The following is a 21919-nucleotide window of genomic DNA, read 5'->3' as shown; positions in this document are numbered from 1 at the left end:
AAGAGTCGGAGGCCCGTTTAATTTCTGTCTTCTGGTTAAGTTGTCGTGCGCTAAAGGTGGCTCGTTTGACACTGGGTTCATGTCGAAGGACAGCCGGTACGATGGGCGCCGGCGTGGCGCGGGTCAGCAGCACCGGTTCGGATTGAGATCGGGTCAGACCGGGGACGGGAGGGACAGGTCGTGCAGTAACAGCTCTGGGTCATCTCATGGAGGAGGCAAAGGCAGGAATGCGCCCATAAACATCGCTTTAAAGGTAACAAACAACTGCTGTGCCCCAAAAACAGTGAGTTACGTACATAGACAGCAGTTTAAGTAATACTTCAATGTTCTTTGAGCAGCTTTGATGCCCAAAGATGCTGTGTATGTTGGCAGCTACATTATTACCTACCTATCAGGAAGGATGTTTAAACATTTCCCTTGCAAAAATGTACCATGGCAACAAAAGTTTCCTCTTAAATACAAAGGTTTCTACAGTCATTTTTATGAGAGTAAAAAAACTTTGATGACCTCTGTCGTTAAAGAAATAAAAATCACAGCTTCTTGCACTGTTTGAAGGAAATCCATTATTCTTTATTATGTTTTTTTTAGTAATAATAACTAGTAATTATGTTGCTGTTTGGCAATTTGATCTCCAAATATGCTGTCTAGGTTGGCAGTTTACTGGGTTTTGATTGTCAACAAAACCAGAGGTAACCTGTAACTATGAGGTTCTGCAGGTGCTCTCTACAGTCGTGGCCAAAAGTATTGGCAGTGACATAAATTTTGTGTTTCGCAAAGTTTTCTGCTTCGGTTGTTGTGGTGTTGATTCACATTATTTCTAGATTATTGTGCAGAGTGATCAGATGCATTTTAAATAATTGCAAAAAGCTTAGTTGGCCAAAAAATTTTACTTTATCACTAAAACCCAAATTTCACAGTTTTTTAGCCCTGGCACAAAATGACCAGCCAACATAATTTCACTAATCATATCAGCAGCACCTGGGAAAGCGTGAAGAGTATTAGTCAGGTGAAATCACTCTATCGTTCTGATTGGATTATAAGAGCAGACAGATTCCAATCATTGTGTTCTTGTTAGCAATGGTTACCACTAAAGAAAGACATGCAGCCAGCATCGCTTTGCACCAAAATGGCCTCACATGCAAGGAAATTGCTGCAAAAAATATTGCACCTGAAAGAACCATTTACCGGATTATAAAGAATTTCAAGGAGAGAGGTTCAACTGCAGTGAAGAAGGCTTCAGGACATCCCAGAGTGTCCATCAGGTGCTAGGACTGTCTCCTCCTGAGGAGTCAGCTATGGAATCGTGTCACCACCAGTGCAGAGCTTGTTCAATATTGGCAGCAGGTTGGTGTGAGTGCATCTGCATGCACAGTGAGGCGAAGACTTTTGGACAATGGCCTGGTGTCAAGAAGGGCAGCAAAGATCCCACTTCTCTCCAATAAAAACATCAAGGACAGACTGAAAATCTGCAGGAAGTACAAGGATTGGACAGCAGAAGACTGGTGCAAAGTAATTTTCTCTGATGAAGCCCCCTTCCGACTGTTTGGGACATCTGGAAAATCGATAGTCCGGAGAAGAAAATGTGAACTCTACCATGAGTCCTGTGTCGTGCCAACAGTGAAGCATCCTGAGGCCATCCATGTGTTGGCTTGCTTTTCATTCAAGGGAGTGGGCTCTCTCACAATTCTGCCCCAAAACACTGCCATGAATAAAGAATGGTATCAAAACGTCCTGCAATAGCAACTTCTCCCAACAATACAGGAGCAATTTTCCAGCATGATGGAGCACCATGTCACAAGGCAAGAGTGATAATGAAGTGGCTCAGAGATCATTACATTGAAATTTTGGATCCGTGGCCAGGCGACTTCCCGGATCTTAATCCCATTGAGAACCTGTGGTCAGTCCTCAAAAGGCGAGTGGACAAGCAGAAGCCCACAAATTGTGATCAACTCCAAGCACTAATAAGGCAAGAATGGATCGCCATCAGTCAGGATTTGGCCCAGAAGCTGATATCCAGCATGCCAGAGCGAATTGAAGAGGTTATGAAGAACAAGGGTCAACACTGTAAATATTGACTCTTTGCATATATTGAATGTTTTTGCCAATAAAAGCCTTGTCATTGTTTTCCAGTATACCATGAAACATGTTAAAAATAATCTACAAATACTGAAGCAGCAAACTTTGCAAAACACAAAATTTATGTCACTGCCAATACTTTTGGCCACGGCTGTACACATCTAGTGTGTTATTTGCGCTGTAGTTATAGTTATTCTTGACTAATAATGTGCATAGTGATAAACACCCGAGATCTAAACCGTTTGAATTAGTCAGCAAGATTCTATATTAATCTATTATGGGCTTACAGCAGTAGCAATACCTGTTGTAAATATGTTATGCATGTTTGGTGGAAATTAAATGTTGTTTGGTCTAGACCTCTAGAGATAGGTCGACATATTGGTTTTACCGATTAATTGGTGCCAATTGTTGCTTTTTGGAACTATCGGTTATTGGCAAAAATTGTTGCTGATTGTGTTTTTTTTCTTTGTTACTCAGTGTTCCTCCAATTTTGTGTGTATATACTGTACATACTAGTATTGCATCATATACCTATATTTTGGTTTCGGTACGGTATAACTATTTCAATGCAAGTGAGTCGTTTTTTGTTGTTGTTGCATGTTTTGTCATCTACCTGGTGAAATTCCAGGTGAATGGCTTCGAAAAATTAAACTACACTTCCCCTGAATAAGCAGCATGATTTGAGGTCACTGAAAAATAAATGCATTTGATACTTAGAAAATTATATGCTGTAAAGTTTTGGTCTTTTATTCATTTGAATTGTTTTCCATTTTACTCAGTAAAATAACATTATTTTAAAATGTATTATCTGAATTTCTTTAACCAGACTTCAATTATATAAAGTCAGTTCAAAAAAGAAATTTAGTAGGCTCTTGCACCCGGATTATGTTGAGCGTAAATAGTTGTTGGTTAATGATACGTGTTGTAGTTCAGGGCTCCAGACAAAAAAAATTACTTCGGATCCATTGGCTCCTGAATCGATGCATTAAGGTTTCTAGTCACCAAATCACAGAATTGCTTGATTTAGATAGAAAGCCGAAGAAAAGGTAGACAGCTGATAACCCATTAATATGAGGTTTAATAAACAGTATATATTGTTGAGAAGATAAGTTTGCATTCCCTTTTGTCTCATAAATGTTCACACCCCTTTCATATTTTATACAAATATAAGGGGTTAATATATATTTTTATTTAAGACTGCCCTTTAGAATCTACTTTACTTATATTTACATAAAGTATGCATATAGTAGTGTGTTGCCTTCTTGAGCATCAATGAGTGTTTGCACCTTGTGTAATAGTTGTGTACGAGTCACTCAAGTGCCCTCATATTTATAATATTATAATATAAAATATTGCCTTAGTTTTTCTTTATGGATACCGGATGGCCCAGACACAGAGACTACAAGAGTGCAAATTGAAAGAAATTCCAGATGCAGTTTATATTGCTACTCCAATCCCAATCAATAATTACCAGGAGAACAAAAAAAAGTGGGACACAATACGGGACTTTTAATTATAAAGAAGCCCGAAATACACTTGGGACTCTTATTTTGAAATGTCTGCAGTTCCAGATGTGAATCACACTGCTTACCTGAGCTCCTGAGCTCAAATTCTCAGTTGATTCATAAAAAAGATCCGGTTCAAAAGAGTCATTTGTCACGACTCTCTCATACTGGGTTAGTTGTTTGTGTACAGTGTAGCAACTAGCGAGCTCAACACAACAGAATGGGTGAAAAGTGGCGCGAGACACACTGGTGGTGCACGCTCTAAAGATGTATACAATAACTCACAAAGTGATATCTGACGAAACCGCATATGAAGTATGAACGCACACAACCCAACTGTTGCCAATGGCGACTGTTAAATTATTGTTGTAATCAATTATTTTTGGTCACATTTGCAAACATTTTAGTCGCAGTCTGGAGCCCTGTGTATACAGTTCTATTAATAATTAGTGTTCAATTATATTTTATTTTAAGAAGGTATTATTCCTTCTAACAAAGATAAATCTTTGTAAGCAATGTGATTTAAAAACAAAATGTTCTCCCCAATTTGGAATTCCCAATGCGCTCGAAGTCCTCATGGTGGCATAGTGACTCGCCTCAATCCGGGTGGTGGAGGACGAATCTCAGTTGCCTCCACGTTTGAGACCTTCAATCCATGCATCTTATCACGTGGCTTGTTGAGCGTGTTACCGTGGAGACGTAGCGCGTGTGGAGGCTTCACGCTATTCTCCACAGCATCCACGCACACAACTCACCACGTGCCCCACCGAGAGAGAGAACCACATCATAGTGACCAGAAGGAGGTTACCCCATGTGACTCTACCCTTCCTAGCTACCGGGCCAATTTGGATTCTTAGGAGACCTGGCTGGATTCACTCAGCATGCCCTGGATTAGAATTCGCGAGTCCAGAGGTGGTAGTCAGTGAAGGCAGAAGAGTTGTTAAAAGTTTTGACATGTATGAGCTCCAGTTTCCTGGTGAAATGTTTACTAATTGGCAGCAAAAATTAATAGTATTTGTGAATTGTAAATGAAGTTAGTGGAGTGTAAACTTAATTTCAGAGCAAAAATGCAACCTCTGAATTGCGTTCACCATAGTTTTTTGTGAATACAATTACTTCCTGGTTTGAATGGGACGAGAACCTGGTCAAGAATGAAGTGCACCCAAAATGCAAAAATGTCTGATGCAGGGTGGCGCTTGTCAGTAATTTGTCAGAATAGGGTTGATTTTAGGGTACCGAAACTTTTGGAACGATTTTTCGTGTTATTATGTTTGAACGTACAAGCTCAGAAGCAAGTTATTTATAAAACAATTTACTCTCTTCCTATTGCAGTTACTCATTTCAAAACGACTGATAAGATGGAAAAGATTTGCTTGGATAAGCACATTTTTAAGTATTTTTGCACATATGATAATGTAACCTAAAAACTGACTTTGATCATATCTCAACTGTCGGAAACGACAGCCCAGTTGACAGCCATGTGACTCCGAAATGTCACTTCTGATTGGCACAGGACACCCTTGGGGGATGCGGCCAATTTCAAATCAAATAGTTCCAAACAGGAAGAACACCTTCTCTTGGTCTCTTCGCTTCTCTTCACTTTTCTTCGGCCTGCACGTGCTTCGTCTGGTCGCTCTGCTGACGGCCAGGTCCTCCCATGTAAGATCCAAGGGAGCTTGGGACTTGATGTCCTGAGAAAGCTCATCACTCTCTACAGTTCACAAACCCACGATAAGGCCTCGCTTCACAGTTAACCTAATTCATACAGACAATAAACTTCGACCATACAGAAGTCAAAACATTGATGGAACAAACTTTCAACCAAGAACCAAGCCACACAAAGAACGCAAGGAAACACCACAAGACAAGCAATAATCTAGTTATTTGTCATTTATCTAATTTATAATGGTTGTCGAACGTGACTAATTCTGTTATACATTTCATTACCTAATAAGGACAGTTTTATTTAGTTCATAGCTCACATATTTCAAGACCCTAAATTTAGCATGGGTGCAAATTACCCTACATATATAATGATGGTTAAATGCGTGCAAAATACCCATTTTGACTGACCCCGTCCACATCTCTAAATTATATATGTAATACCCTACAGTGTCTTATTAATTCCATGTTGCCTATTTGCCCGAATACAATTATTTAATCATTAAAAATTTTAACTAGCTTCTTTAACCTGTGCCATTCAATACTCAATCGTACTGGTAAATAAAACAATTAGGCCTATTACATACCGACATAAATCTTCAGTGTGGTCAACGTTCTCCATATTGGTGTACTTTTGCACAGGATGTGTCCTTCTCGTGGCTCTGTTTGTTCCACATCTCATCTGCATGTCTCTGTTTACATTTTTATCCCTGCCGTGAGTTACACACCGCTAATCTCCAATCGAATTTACAGTCTGCGGCTTGTCTAATGCAGACTTACTGACAAACGCAGCCTTGCCGCCTCCAGCACATGCTGGACGAGTGGGCGTCCTGCCATGTGCACTTGACTGCACAGAGAGAGAGAGAGAGAGAGAGAGAGAGAGAGAGAGATGAGCACCCTGAACTCTACCAAGCTGAACAGCTACGCCAGCAAGACTGCAAAAACTGTAACGGCAAAGTCACTCTGAAGGCAACACCCTCCATGATTACCAGAACGGGCTTGGAGAAAGCAAGTCCTGATTACCCAGAGTGAGAATCCAACCTTCTTAAGTAGTCCTAATTGGCAGAGGCATCTATCAACACAGCTGGGATAATTTGCAGAAGCCGAAATCCAAGCTCGCTCACTGGGCTATTTTTGGTCCAGCTGTGAAAAGACGATGCCAGGCCATGCGTGCAGTGGAAATGCTGGTTAGTGGGGCAAACTGGATACCATATGTGAATTCGGTAGCATATCAGGGCCGGATATGGATGAGATTCCAGCTTTCAGACTCTACTTCTCTGTATGTACCCTCTAATCTGTCCCTATCGTTCTGTGTTTTGCTTTCCTTTTGCATGCCTTTGCATTTAGATGCACTTACAGTCCTGAAACCCTATCCCTGCTGCCGCTCAGTTGCTTGTACATATATTCTGTCTGAATGCAGCTCTGTAGAAGTACAGCCTTATTTTGTAGTGCAAAGGTGCTTGGAGATCTGACCTCTGTGACATCGGGTGTCAAGGGTCCTACCGGTGTTGATGTAACTAGCTTGGATTTTCATAAGCACATATGGACTGCTGATCTAGCCCCACCCCGGCCACGTTTACCTGGGTTAATTTACACCAACAGATGCAAAAATCTGAAACAGCCTGCCTCCCTCCTCCTAGATACACAACAAATGTAGACTCGGGTCTTCCTCTACGAGTCAGCTGCCAAAAACCTAGGAAACCCAGAGTTAATGTTTACCATCCGCAGACTCCATTGACAGGCAACAAGTCAATTTACTTTTTTGAAACGTAATAATTTTGTCTGTCTGTTTTGAAATCACAAAGCCTGAACTAATTTGTCCATATTCTCTGAACCCTCTAGAGAATAAAGCTGTGTAACGAAGGTTACTATCATTTGGCTAAGTAGGTCAGTTGTGTATGTTAACCCTGAGGATATGAAATTGTGGCAGATGAGTACAGTATGCTGTTTATGCTTGTGTGAAAGCCAGTGAGCTTTATGAAATATTCTTCTCTCTGAGTGAATGTGACAGACGGAACAGCTTTGTGTTTGCATTACGCTAGGGTACGGCCAACGAACAACTGAATAGTTAGTGGTAAAAAAATGTGTAATGTTTATAGGGACCACAAGGAGTTTACCCCATGTGACTCTACACTCCTTAGCAACCTGGGCCAATTTGGTTGCTTAGGAGACCTGGCTGGAGTCACTCAGCACTCCCTGGATTCGAACTCGCGACTCTAGGGGTGGTAGTCAGCATCAATACTTGCTGAGCTACCCAGGCCCCCCTGTCCTTGTGATATTTAACATATCTGCTGATATGACTGACTCTTCTGTGCTGACATACAGTATGTGAGACAGTCAAGTTTTTAATCCGTTTTTACCCCGCCCCTTCAACAGCCTATCATTGTACACAAACCTAGCTGCTAACACCGAGATGAAGAGGTTTATTTTCAGATGTTTCCCTCCAAAAAACCCTGTTTTACATACCAAACTACCTTGATTATGTGCTGCTGGATTTAATTTTTACATTTCGGAAGAGGAATTACAGCGAATTCAAAGTAGTGTTTGAGGCATTTCACGTCTAAATGCTTCCATAGGGTGTGGAGAAAGTGGCTGGAGTTCATTCATATTTTCTAATGCAGGCATTTTTTGTGAAATATCTTTTATTCATTCATTTACAATGGACTTGCCCAACAGCTCCAGCCATGCTGACCATGATGTGATGTGCTATGTGCGTTTGTGGGCTGGTTATGGATCAATGTTGTCATCGTTTTGGTTCCTAAGTCAGTAGAAAATCATGCCGGTATTGAGATTGGTTCTCAGTTTCTCGATAAATGGCTTTGACATGAGCAGCAGCATGTTGGAAAGGGGTGTGTGTGTGTGCAAACTAAAGCTTATTAGCAAAATGTTTTTTTTTTAATTCATCATGTCCTGCCCTCGTGTTTCAGGTTCCTGTTTCAGGCACTTGACTGTGAATTATTATCCATATCCGGCCCTGATAAGCTACCAAATTCACATATGGCATCCAGTTTGCCCCACTAACCAGCGTTTCTTATTGCACATTTTAACTAATGCAAAACTCTATAAAATCCACCTCCTCAGATTGCATTAAATTATTATGCAAATTTCGATTTTTGATTCAGGATTTGCGCAATTTTAAAATGCACATAAAAATAGTTGGATAGAATCCCAGCTATAGTTTAATGTTCACACAAGGTCTCTAAAATGCTTAAAGTGCCTGCATTTAGCTCTTAGAAAAGTAACTACCTGGAAAATTGCATTCTTTAATTTAAAAGTGTTTGATTAAAATATACCATTTCTGCCGTGTCCAAAGAATGAAATCTCGCACTCCACCTTCATTGAATAATGTGTCCATTAATATCCTCTCTGCTCTTTACAGGCAATTAAATAAGTAAAAAGAAAAATATATTTTAATCACAAATGGCACGGATTAGTTAAAAAACACAAACTTCTCTCTTGTTAATAAATGAACCGCAACAGCTGTGCGAGTCTGTGAGATGCGTGTTAAACTCCTAAAGTGACAGTATCATTATAGCGCTTGCTATACAAATTAATGTCAACATAATATTATTACTTGTAAATTGCTCATATCATTATTATATATACAGTTTCAAGAAATAATATTAATTGATAGAAAGTAGAATTTTTATATTTTAAAAAAGTTAAAATGTGATTTATAATAATCAAGACAAACAAATTATATATATATTTATATGTAAGAAAATATAAACTTTCACGTATTTTTCAGAACAGGTTCTGTTCAGCTCTTATTCTTGTTCTACACCTGTTCAGCCTGAATGTAGCCCACTATATTTGAAAGCTCATTTGTTTGTGATCTTAAATTGAATAGTACATGAGAAACTCTTATTGTTTCAACTTTGAGCATTTATATTATATACTGTATTGCTTATATCCATGTTCCAGTCAAAACGCCTCCTCAAAAGTGAGTTACCAATGGTGCCTCAAGATGCAAATATTCCTCCGTAGTCTACTGCAAAGTCTCATTCACTAAATTCTGTGATGGAATAGACACTTTTCAGCATTCAATCAAATTTCAGTGGATATAAACAAGTCACCCCTCTTTTATTTAAATAAATATATATATATAATTTTTTTAAATTTTTTTTTTTTATTGAATTCTGTTGGATTTCGGTAGGAAAACATATGACATTATGGAATGTTACATGGGTTGTGCACCAACCAAAAACTGTATGGATTATGCCCTCTGTTGACAGTTGCTAAGAGCACCACAGTGCTGTCTATCTGTGAGCGTTGAACAGAAAATAAAAACACTTGCATGCCTCCTGTGGCCATTGGAAAGCTTACCCACACACAAACTTAAATATATGTCTGTCGCCAACTTTTTGCTTATTTATACCATCCAACGTGACTAAACGACACAATTTGTGCACCAAAACTGTTTACACAGATACTGATTTTATAAAGAGTCTGATGCCCATAAATCTCTAAACAAAGTCCTTGTTCTTTTCTTATTCTGATAAAGGTCTTGTTGTCTGAACAAAATTGACCAGGACCGGCCTCCGACAAATATAGATATTTCATACTTATAAAACTTTTATTAGTGAATTTTTATGTTCAGAAGAACTTTTACAACAGGTGTGTACACATACGTTTGCTCTTACTGGGGGTTTGGGCTGCACAGTTAATCAAAATTAAATCAAAATCACAATATGACCTTGTACATTTATTATACTGCAGAGGGCTGTGATTTAATTATTAATAACATGAAACAATTACAATTTGAAATAAATTTTTCAAAGATTTCTCATCAAAAAATCATCCACGTGCAGCAATGACAACTTTGCAGATCCTTGAAATTCTAGCTGTCATTTTGTCCAGATACTCAGGTGATATTTCACCCCACACTTCCTGTAGCACTTGCCATAGATGTGACTGTCTTGTCGGGCACTTTTCACACACCTTACAGTCTAACTGATCCCACAAAAGATCAATGGGGTTAAGATCCATAACACTCTTTTCCAATTATCTGTTGTCCAATGTCTGTGTTTCTTTGCCCACTCTAACCATTTCTTTTTGTTTTTCTGTTTCAAAAGTGGCTTTTTCTTTGCAATTCTTCCTATAAGACCTGCACCCCTGAGTCTTCTCTTTACTGTTGTACATGAAACTGGTGTTGAGCGGGTAGAATTCAATGAAGCTGTCAGCTGAGGACATGTGAGGCATCTATTTCTCAAACTAGAGGCTCTGATGTACTTATCCTCTTGTTTAGTTGTACATCTGTCCTTCCACATCTCTTTCTGTCCTTGTTAGAGTCGGTTGTCCTTTGTCTTTGAAGACTGTAGTGTACACCTTTGTATGAAATCTTAGTTTTGTTTTGGCAATTTCAAGCTTCGTATAGCCTTCATTCCTCAAAATAATGATTGACTGATGAGTTCTCTTACGAGAGGTTCTTTCGTATTGCGTAAGCTAGCTTACGCTACGGGACAGATTCATCTTTTCTGAGCTATTGAAGCCAAAAAATTATCCTTAATTTTGTATCATTTGTCAACGCAGTGCAGCAACTGCAGACCTTGAGCGGGCTAGCTAGCGAGCTCATTGGTTGCTCTGCGGCAACTGCTGCAGCCTGTAGATGAACTTGCGTGAACTCGCGCCCAATGAGAGGTGCCCGCGCGCTCACTGTCCCAAAGCCCGCCAGAATGGGCATGGCTAGGGTGCATATAAGCGCAGTTCGTAGGCTGGAACCCTGATTTTCATCTCTTCAGCGAAGCTCTTCGCATCTCTGAAACTGCAAGAAGCCGCGTCGCAGTTCGAGGGGCATCAAGCAAGCTTGGACAGCGCTCGAAGAAGCCGGCCGCCGCCACCTTCAGCCATCCTGCGAGCTACGCCATCCGGCGACGTATCCTTTTTAAAGCAAACTAGTTCCTCAGTGAACTTCACAAAAGAGCACGAGCGTCTTTTTAAAGATGCCTCGCACCTGCGGTTCATGCCGCACCCCTCTCAGCGCCGGAGACCGCCACATCATCTGCGCTCTCTGCCTGGGACTGGGGCATGCAGAGCTCACCTTCGCTGACGGCGGATGCGACCTCTGCGAGGAGCTTCCGATGTCGACCCTGCTGGCTCGACTCGAAGCGCTCAGGACTGAAGCCGCCACGCTGCCTTCTGTTTCGCCGCGCCGGAAGAAGCGCCGCTCCCAAAGGCTGCCGGAACCGGGTTTAGAAGCGACTGTCTCGTCGGAGCCTCTCCCTCGAGCATCGCGTTCACCCTCCCCGCCCCCCTGGGACGCGCGGTTGCCGCCGAGCGGCCGCACTGCGGCCACCTCGGAGAGCGAGGCGGAGGACAAGGGCTGCTGTTCCATCATGGCTTCGGACAGCGAGGAGTGGTCACAAGCCTCCTCATCGGCCCAGGAATCCAGCAGGACCCGCGCCGGAGTCGAAGGGGAACTGATACGCCTCCTCACACAGGCCGTCGACCGCCTCGGGCTCGAGTGGTCACCGCCCCCTGAGCAGGCTCCCAACAGACTCGACGGCTGCTTTCTTCAAAGCCGTCACCGCGCGGCGGCCGCAGCCCGGGCCGCTCCCTTCCTGCCGGAACTCCACGCCGAGCTCTCTAAATCAGCACACCTTTGCCCGCCCTCCGCGAGATGGCAGTCTAAGCCAGTGCTCCCGTCTAAGGCCTGCAGAACTACTTCCGCCTGTGTTGGCCGCGCCTATTCCGCCGCCGGCCAAGCCGCATCTGCTCTTTATTCCATGGCCGTATTGCAGATCCTCCAAGCGGACCTTCTTCGGGAATGGGATGAGAAAGGCAGGCACCCAGAGGCTGTTACAGATCTAAGGAGCGCGACGGACCTCGCCCTTCGCGCCACCAAATCTGCAGCTCAAGCCCTAGGGAAGTGCATGGCCTCGCTGACTGTAACCGAGAAACACCTGTGGCTAACGCTAGCCGACATGGGAGAAGCTGAGCGCTCCACGTTCCTCAACGCGCCGCTCTCTCTGTCCGGTCTCTTCGGTTCCGCGGTAAGTGGCATTGTTGACCGTTTTTCGGAAGTCCAGAAAGCCTCCCAAGCCATGAATCTCTTCCTGCCTCGCCGCGCTAGCTCCTCTGCAGGCCGCCCACTTAACCAGCCTCCTGCACAAGCATCTTCACAGCGCCCAGCTCAACAAAGCCAGACTTCCCAGCGTCGACAGGGCGGCCGCCCCAGGAAGCTATCCCAGGGATATGCAAATGGGTGTTAAGCACAATAAAACAGGGCTATTTGCTACAGTTCGATCGCCGCCCTCCACGCTTCAGGGCGCGGCTCGAAACTACTGTGAACACGGAAGCAGCCTGCATGCTTCGTTCAGAAATAGCAAACCTTCTGTGCAAAAGGGCCATAGAGAGAGTGCCGCCTTCACTGAGCGAGTCAGGGTTTTACAGCCGTTATTTTCTTGTCCCCAAGAAAGACGGCGGCCTCAGACCAATATTAGATCTCAGGGTTTTGAACAAGGTGCTTGCAAAAAGACCGTTCAAAATGCTTACAATCAGGAAACTCCTCGCGCATGTGCGCCAGGGGGACTGGTTTATTTCTCTCGATCTGAAAGATGCCTATTTTCAGATTCAGATAAATCCCTGTCACAGGCCATTCTTGAGATTCGCCTTCGACGGTCAGGTTTCTCAATACACCGTCCTTCCATTCGGCCTGTCCTTAGCACCCCGTACTTTCACGAAGCGCATAGATGCGGCGCTCGCACCCCTGCGGAGTCAGGGCTTGCGAATTCTGAACTATTTGGACGATTGGCTGATTTTGGCACAGTCACATACGGAGCTTCTGTCTCACAGGACAGTTCGCCTCAGTCATCTGAACAGTCTGGGTCTTGCAGTCAATTGGACCAAGAGCTCACTACAGCCCAATCAGGCAATTTCCTTCCTTGGAATAGAACTAGACTCTGTGGCAATGACGGCTCGCTTATCTACACGGCGCGCGACTAGCCGCGTCTCTTCAGATGAACAGCCTCACGCCTCTGAAAAAATTTCAGAGAGTGTTAGGTTACATGGCCTCAGCCGCAGCAGTACTTCAGCTGGGTTTACTGTGCATGCGCCCGCTTCAGCATTGGCTAAACACCCGCGCGTCTCGCCGGGCGTGGGCCACAGGCCGCCAGCCGATCAGAGTGACTCAGACTTGTATATCAGCTCTGCAGCCTTGGACGGTGGCCGAATGGTATCAGCGGGGAGTGACGATGGGAGCTGTATCTCGCCGAAAAGTCATCTCGACAGACGCGTCCAACACGGGTTGGGGCGCGGTCTGCGAGGGCTCGCCGGTTTTCGGCCTATGGTCAGTTCAGGAAAAGCTCCTTCACATAAATTGTCTGGAAATGATAGCGGTCGAGTACGCGCTCGTGCGCTTCCTCCCGGTCATTCAGGGTCACCACGTCCTGGTCCGTTCGGACAACAGATCTGTGGTATCCTATCTAAACCGTCAGGGCGGTGTCAGATTCAGGAACCTCTTCCATCTGACAAAACGCATACTAAGTTGGTCCCAGGGCCACCTGCGCTCGCTGAGGGCGACGCACGTGCCAGGCCACCTGAACGACGGCCCAGACAGACTGTCCAGAGACAATGTTCCCCCAGGGGAATGGTCCCTGCATGCTCAAACAGTCCAGAAATTATGGCAAATATTCGGCAGAGCAGAGATAGACCTCTTCGCGTCAGAAGAGAACTCTCACTGCCCAGTATTTTTCTCGAAAAGCGAGGACGCGCTGGCCCAGGACTGGCCCAACCGCCCGCTTTACGCCTTCCCTCCCGTCTCGCTATTGCCACAGGTAATGCAGAGGATCAGGGAAACGCGTCACTCGGTGCTCCTCATAGCCCCGCGCTGGGAGAATCAGACATGGTTCCCGGAGCTTACGCAGCTGTCACTGACAGCCCCGTGGCCCATCCCAGTGAGAGCAGATCTCCTCTCTCAAGCTCGCGGCACGATCTGGCATCCACACCCAGAGCGCTGAGCGCTGCACGCGTGGGTGATCAACGACTACCCGTCGCTTTGCCAGAAGGAGTAATGAACACTATCATACACGCTAGAGCCCCTTCCACGAGAAGACTCTATGCGTCCAAATGGTCGGTGTTCAAAATGGTGCACCGACAGAGACCTGGACCCACGGACATGTGGGGTGTCGTCACTGCTCGTGTTTTTACAAGAGCTGTTGGATAAGGGCAGATCCCCATCCACGCTCAAAGTGTACGTGGCGGCCGTCGCGGCGTTCGCCGAACCCCTGCATGGCCAGTCATGGGGAAAAAACGAGCTGGTCATCCGCTTCCTCAGGGGAGCTAGAAGGATGAACCCCCCGCGCCCCCCATCGGTTCCTATCTGGGATCTTTCTGTAGTTCTCGAAGCTATGAAAGCCCCCCCTTTCGAACCGCTTGGAATCCGTGGATTTGAAATACCTTTCACTCAAAACCGTTTTTCTGACTGCCCTGTCATCAGTTAAACGTGTGGGAGACCTTCACGCGCTGTCTGTCAGCGCTGCGTGTATGGAGTTTGGACCAAGTTACTCCAAGGTCATTTTAAAGCCTAGACACAGCTATGTCCCCAAGGTGATCGGTACTCCTTTCAGAGCACAGATAATTTCCCTATCGGCTCTGCCAGCATCCGATAGCGAACGCGACACAAATCTCCTTTGCCCAGTTAGAGCACTGAGATTGTATACTGTGCGCTCCGCCTCTTTCAGACGCGCTGAGCAGCTTTTCGTTTCGTTCGGAGGGCGCACCAAGGGTCTCGCCACCTCGAAACAGACACTGTCTAGATGGATAGTGGACGCTATTGCTGCCGCGTACGCGTCGAAAGACCTGCCATGCCCGTTAGGCATTAGGGCTCACTCCACCAGAGGCATGGCCTCCTCGTGGGCATGGTCCAGCGGGATTTCCATTCAGGACATATGTGTGGCAGCGGGCTGGGCTTCCCCCTCCACCTTTGTCAGATTTTACAATCTGGAAGTGCCCGCTCTGCAGGCAAAACTACTAGCGGTTTAATACGCTACAGCTCCCCTGGTGAGCTGCACTAATGGGACACATTCCACACAGACCGGCACCGCCGCTCTGTTTTTCCCTTCCCACTATGTGTTTATGTATCACACACACACTGACCCGCACTCTTGCCGGCCAAATATTATTTCCCCACTCACAAGGGCTCCCCCGGGTCCCCCCACCCCCCTGGGGCTCATGCAGTGGATGCTTGGCACGCACGGCGTTGACAATGGGTTCCCGTAGCATAAGCTAGCTTACGCAATACCAGAGAACCTCTCGTAAGAGAACGTCTCGGTTACCTACGTAACCTCGGTTCTCTCTAGATGAGGGAACGAGTATTGCGTAGCTGGCCGTGCTCGCGCCACGAGCGATTTTCGCTTCATTCAATGAAAACCAGGGTTCCAGCCTACGAACTGTGCTTATATGCACCCTAGCCACGCCCATTCTGGCGGGCTTTGGGACAGTGAGCGCGCGGGCGCCTCTCATTGGGCGCGAGTTCACGCAAGTACGTCTATAGGCTGCAGCAGTTGCCGCAGAGCAACCAATGAGCTCGCTAGCTAGCCCGCTCAAGGTCTGCAGTTGCTGCACTGCGTTGACAAATGATACAAAATTAAGGATAATTTCTCAGAAAATATCTCAATATCTCAGAAAAGATGAATCTTTCCTGTAGCGTAAGCTAGCTTACGCAATACTCGTTCCCTCATCTAGAGAGAACCGAGGTTACGTAGGTAACCGAGACGTTTCTAGTGAAAGCTGTTTCTTTTTGCTATTTTTACCTAATATTGACCTTAAGAGATTCCAGTCTATTGCATACTGTGGAAACACAAAAACAATGTTAAGCTTAATTTAACAAACCAAATATCTTTCAGCTGTGTTTGATATAATGGCAAGTTATTTTCTAGTACCAAATGATCAATTTAGCATGATTACTCAAGGATAAGGTGTTTGAGTGATGGCTGCTGAAAATGAGGCCTGTCTAGATTTGATAAAATATGACTTTTAAAATAGTGATGGTGCTGTTTTTTTTACATCAGTAATTCCTGACTATACTTTGTGATCAGTTAAATGCCACTTTGGTGAATTAAAGTACAAATTTCTTTCCAAAATCTGTGCATTATTCCAAACTTTTGGCCACCAGTGTATGCCTAATTGCCTATATGGAGAAAATGCTCAAGGTTCTGAAACAAATGCTCCAAACGAGCCAGCCAGGTGTGCGGTTCATGGAGTAACTTGACCTTGTGAAAGTGCACAATTGTGTATTTATCCCTTGCCATAGAATGTGTCCATATGCAGCTTTCATTTGAGTAAAGAAATTAAGTTCAATTAAAACGATCAATAAATAAAAAATAAAAAAAGTTTTATGTCCAATTTCTCATTAATCGCTGGGTAATAAAATGCAAAGAATAAAGTTATAAATTTATACAAAATATACACAAATTTAAAATATAAAAAAGTTTGCTAGATTAACCCTGGTAAATAACCTAAATGAGTCTAGTATGCTTTATGCTGCCAAAAGTTTTATATAACATTTGTGTAATACATCGTATTGAGTTTTTTTTTTTTTTTTTTTTAACCATAGGCCTCTTTCCAGCGCTCCAACAGCCATGACAAGGTGAGGAAGATTGTTGCAGAGGAAGGCCGAGCAGCTCGGAACCTCATCGCATGGAGTGTACCGGTGGAGAGCAAAGAGGAGGAGGGTTAGTGTTCTCTAATCATGTTCTAATCATCTTCTAATCATGTTTGCAAAGATTATATATATATATATATATATATATATATATATATATATATATATATATATATATATATATATATTATTTATTTATTTATTTATTTTTTGTATGAATGAAAACCAGGATCAATATTGGGATCAATATGACTGAAGATACAAAAGAACCCTATCTTGGATTTTGACCCTGCATACTTCCTATGAAATCAAAGAACGAATGTGCATCATTTAGAACACAATCTGGCTAAAACAATGTGTTAAGTTTGTTTGGCTGGTTCATAACTGCTCAAACTTTCTGAAAAACTTTGTACTGGCTGCCAAACACCTTCTCTCTACCATTGGTCCACATCATCAGTAGGTGTGCCCTGGAGCTCCACCTACTTTGAGGCCGACAGCTAATTCCCATTCAGTCAGTTAAGATCAGTCAATATGACCACACCGGCATGCAACAAGATATTTGCAAGATAGTTATTAGTGATCTAGTGCAAATTTACATACATCTGGACGATCATTCACATAGACATATTTTCCAAGAACACGTCATGTCTTTTAGTCTTTACAAAAGGAATAAAATATTCTCAGAAACTCTAAAGCTGCGTACACACTGCCAGCGACTTTGCTGCAGGTTGCCAGTGGCTGGCGGTGAAGTCGCTAGTGGGCGTTCCCACTACTGGTTGCCTAGCAACGTTTATAAATGACATTCATGGATGTCATTCCATTGCTGTACTTTTATTCACAATATCTGATAATTTATATGGTTTTGTTTGTTGTCATACATGTAACACATCTTCAAAACAAATAATTTAATAGTTCATTTTACAGACTATTTGATTATTTAAACCTACTTGGAATCACCGCGATCTCAGATACACATTTCCACGCAGTATTTTTCTTAAAAATGGCCTTGTACGTGGGAAGAGACATATCATAGAGCACTGGAAAATTGCTAACAGCAAGAATTAGCCTTTCATCCATCTTTCCGTTACTGCAGGAGCTGAGAGAGAGAGAGAAGGATCACGTGAGCTCTTCCGTCTTCTCTCCTATTGGCTGTCGCTTCCGTAAGTCGCTCTTCATTTGAATAAAGTTGAACTTGTCTCAACTTTGTCGAGTCGCTGGACACGCCCACATCTAGTCGCCAATGGTCGCGACAACTCGTGTCACCGGAAGTCGCTGTGCTCTCATTGAAAATGAATGGGATGGTGTCGCTGTCTTGCGCGATGTCGCTGGCAGTGTGTACGCAGCTTAAGTGACTACTCACTCTGTTGTTTGATATGCTGCTTCACTCGTGCGGTCTGCAGCCAAAAGCCATACACCCATTTGCCCAAAGTAAGCTAAGCCTCTCTTATCATCATTCTTTTGTCTGTATTCTATACATTAACACTCTTTTATACACCCATCTTTGCTGAAGTATCAGTGCCATCAAAAATGACAATAACAGAGTGTAATCGTCATATATTATGGCTGCGTCTAGCATGTTAGCACATTATCGCCATGATTGCAGAATGTAAACATTACAAATTACACATTTACTGAATATTTATCACCTCAAATCATTATTGAGTGGTTAAAACAGCTTCTTTTACTGATCTCATGTGATTTCTACTCATAGAATGAGGCATGAAGTCATTGATCACACATTTTAATTTTACAATTGATGTTTTACATGTAGTCTTGATATTTTGATGCTTCTCTAAACGCCTCCCTCAGCAGTGTGGCCGGTGTCTGAATGTTTGCAAAACAGTATGTCATTGCTCGGCCTACCACCTGCCATCGTAGACACGATCAACCAAGCCAGAGTTCCCTCTACCAGGAATTGGTGTTCTTCTCTGTCTGAAGACCCACAGAGGTGCGCAGTCGGGTCAATGCTCTCATTTCGGCAGGAGAGGTTGGAGGGGAGGCTGTCCCCCTCCACCTTGAAGGTGTATGTTGCCACTATTGCGGCCCACCACGACGCAGTAGATGGCAAGTCTTTGGGTATGCACGACTTGATTATCAGGTTCCTGAGAGGCGCCTGGAGGTTGAACCCTCCTCGGCCAAACCTGTTCCCCTCCTGGGATCTCTCAGTGGTCCTATCAGGCCTTCAGAGATCCCCCTTCGAGCCACTAGAATCAGTTGAGCTCAAAGCCCTCTCCTTGAAGACGGTCCTCCTGATCGCGCTCGCTTCCATCAAGATGGTCGATGACCTGCAAGCGTTCTCTGTCAGCGACACCTGCCTGGAGTTTGGTCCGGCAGACACTCACGTCATCATAAGACCGCGACCAGGCTAAGTGCCCAAGGTTCCTACGACTCCCTTCAGAGACCAGGTAGTGCACCTGCAAGCTGCTGCCCCGGGAGGAGGCAGACCCAGCACCTTTGTTGCTGTGTCCAGTACGTGCCCTGCACACTTATGTGGAATGCACGCAAAGCTTTAGACGTTTTGAGCAGCTCTTTGTCTGTTTTGGTGGACAGCGGAAAGGGAAGGCTGTCTCCAAACAGAGGCTTTCCCACTGGGTGGTTGACGCCATAGCATTGGCCTCTCACACCTGGTTGTCTATCACACACTACTCGACGAGAAGTGTGGCATCCTCGTGGGCACTGGCCAAAGGCACCTCCCTAGCAGACATATGCAAGCAGCAGGTTTGGCAACACCCAATACCTTTACGAGATTTTACAATCTCTGGTTTGAGTCGGTTTCATCACGTGTTCTCTCAGGTCCAAGCCGGTAGAACTCGGTAACGCGGTAACAACTGACCGTGTGTACCGCTTGCACCTAGCACCTTTTCCCTTCACTGAGGTAATATCGTACACTCTTATCCCAGGAGATCCCACTAACTCTGCTCCCTGGATGACTCCTCCCTAGCCCTCTGGTTCGTGAATTCAGTGGAGGAATTCCCCCACCAGACCCACTATGAGTACTCAAACTACTCTGTACTGGAATAGGTGCTCCACAGGCCCCCTTGTGGACTTGTCCCCCTGTGTGTATTTTCTGCGGTACAGTCCCCTTGCAATCGGACCCGCGTCTCCCTTGGGCAGTCCCCGCTGCCCCCCCCCATCCCCCCTCCCCCCCGGTCGCCTTGTTTGTAGAACTCCTCCTTCCCAATAAGGTAGGATCTACCACCGCGCCATTTTCCACATGCGACCTGGAATCCAATGTGATGTATTTCACTACTCTTTACCTCCCCCAGCCTGGGCAGGTGTGGTCTCCACAGGGTCTTTCCCCCCTGAAAGAATAGGAATTGGGAAAGAACGCCTTCCCCGATGCGTGTGATTTTATTGGGTGTTGGGGAAGGGTACGTGCAGTCTGACACAACCTGTCGCTTTGGCAAGCAACTGCCTACACGGTTCAGTGCATGGCGTGATTTAAATATGGACCCCTAGTGTCACTTCTTCAACACAATGTCGAAGTGAGCGACAGTCGGGGTACATCTAGGTTACTTTTGTAACCTCCGTTCCCTGATGGAGGGAACGAGACTTTGTGTCCTCCCAGCCACGTCGCTGAACCGAGCCACTGTTACGGCCGAACCTCATTCTCGGCTCCTCTGACAAAATCCTGAATGGACAGACGCATTTCCCTCCCTTTATACCCATATGTCCGGGGGCAGTACATGCAAATTCTGTCTGCCAATTTCTCATTGGCCTTTTCTCAAGTTCAGATATGCACAAGGCTCTCAAGAGAGACCTCTAGTGTTGCTTCTTCAACACAACATCTCGTTCCCTCCATCAGGGAACGGAGGTTACAACAGTAACCTAGACGTTTTTGTATTAATCAACATTTTCACTAATGCTTTTGTTTATGCTTAACATGCATTGAACCTAGATTATTAATTGAAGCAAATCAATTTAGCAATCTCAATAGTCCACTGTCATGTGGTATTATGCCACTCACCTAATCTTGATATCGCGGTGTGATAGTTAGATAAAATTAATAGGATAGTTCACCCAAAAATGGAAATTCTGAAATCTTATGTCATTCCAAACCTGTATGGCTATTTTTCTTTTCTGGTTCACAAAAGGAGATGTTAGGCAGAATATTCGTCTCCATCACATTCACGTTCATTGAGTCGAAAAATGATACTATGAAAGTGAATAGTGCCTGAGACTTACATTGCTTAACATTTTGTGTTCCACAGAAGGAAGTCATATGGGTTTGGAACAACATAAGGGTGAGGATAATGACACAATTTTCACTTTTAAGTGAAATTTTCTTTTAAGATAGAATGAGTTGGTTTAATCTGTCTTTTTACTGCAATCTTGTTTCGACTCTCACATGCAGGTAAATCCAAGAATCACCCTAACAGCAACGCAAGACATCAGCGAATCAACGCAGGGCTCCACCGGAACAAAAAACAGGTGGGAATCCTTCAATTGTTAAAAGAAATAAGCTGTCATGGCAGTATAGTTATTCGTTCTTGTGTCTAACTGTCATGTACTTTAACAATCTTGAGGACAGGGACACAGAATGAGAATTATAAGTGAGCAATCGGTTGTCTCATTTTGTATCCACAAATCCTTAATTTGCATTTGTGTGCCAGAAAGGAAAGTATTTTTCTGGCTTGATAAACAATGAGTTCAGACCAGGTCAGAAAATACTGTATACCAGTACTGTACCCGTCAAAACTTTGAACACATGTGACTGAATTTATTTTTCTCAAAATCTTTCAAATCTTTTGATCTAAAGGCTTATGCTTACATAAAATGTCAATTCTGACATAGTGCTGTATGCTACTAATGCTCTTGTCACTCCAAATCCATATCCAATGTTTATGCTGAACACAAAAGCTTAAGCTAATAAAAATAATTTTTGTGTTTTTTTTTAGTCACAACATAATTCCTATACTTCTGTCATTTTACTTTTTTAATGAGTTAACTGTCATTCAAAAATTAGGAAAATAGTAATTATGAATAATTAGTGTTTACAAACTATTGACTGGAAGTGTGCATATAATTTTTTTATCGTGGCTAGTAAAACAAATATACAAACTACTGCTCTCAA

At 44.0% G+C, this 21919-nt stretch overlaps 1 protein-coding gene across 3 annotated transcripts in view; it reads left to right on the top strand.

Annotated features, from left to right (window-relative positions):
- Positions 1 to 21919, top strand: part of LOC127640187 (S phase cyclin A-associated protein in the endoplasmic reticulum-like) — a 161765-nt gene continuing 139846 nt past the window's right edge. For 2 of the 3 annotated variants that reach the window (XM_052122615.1, XM_052122614.1), the window contains exons 1-3: positions 1 to 253; positions 16798 to 16915; positions 21200 to 21276. In XM_052122615.1, coding sequence (XP_051978575.1) covers positions 80 to 253; positions 16798 to 16915; positions 21200 to 21276 — 369 coding nt within the window. In that variant the 5' untranslated portion in view covers positions 1 to 79. Of the gene's footprint in view, positions 254 to 16797; positions 16916 to 21199; positions 21277 to 21919 lie in introns of those variants that run through there. The other variant, XM_052122616.1, reaches the window with a different exon arrangement.

This window comes from Xyrauchen texanus, chromosome 49 (genome assembly GCF_025860055.1).
Source record: "Xyrauchen texanus isolate HMW12.3.18 chromosome 49, RBS_HiC_50CHRs, whole genome shotgun sequence".
NCBI lineage: Eukaryota > Metazoa > Chordata > Actinopteri > Cypriniformes > Catostomidae > Xyrauchen > Xyrauchen texanus.
The sequence above is the reverse complement of the archived record's forward strand: the minus strand, read 5'-3'. Positions and strand labels throughout refer to the sequence as shown.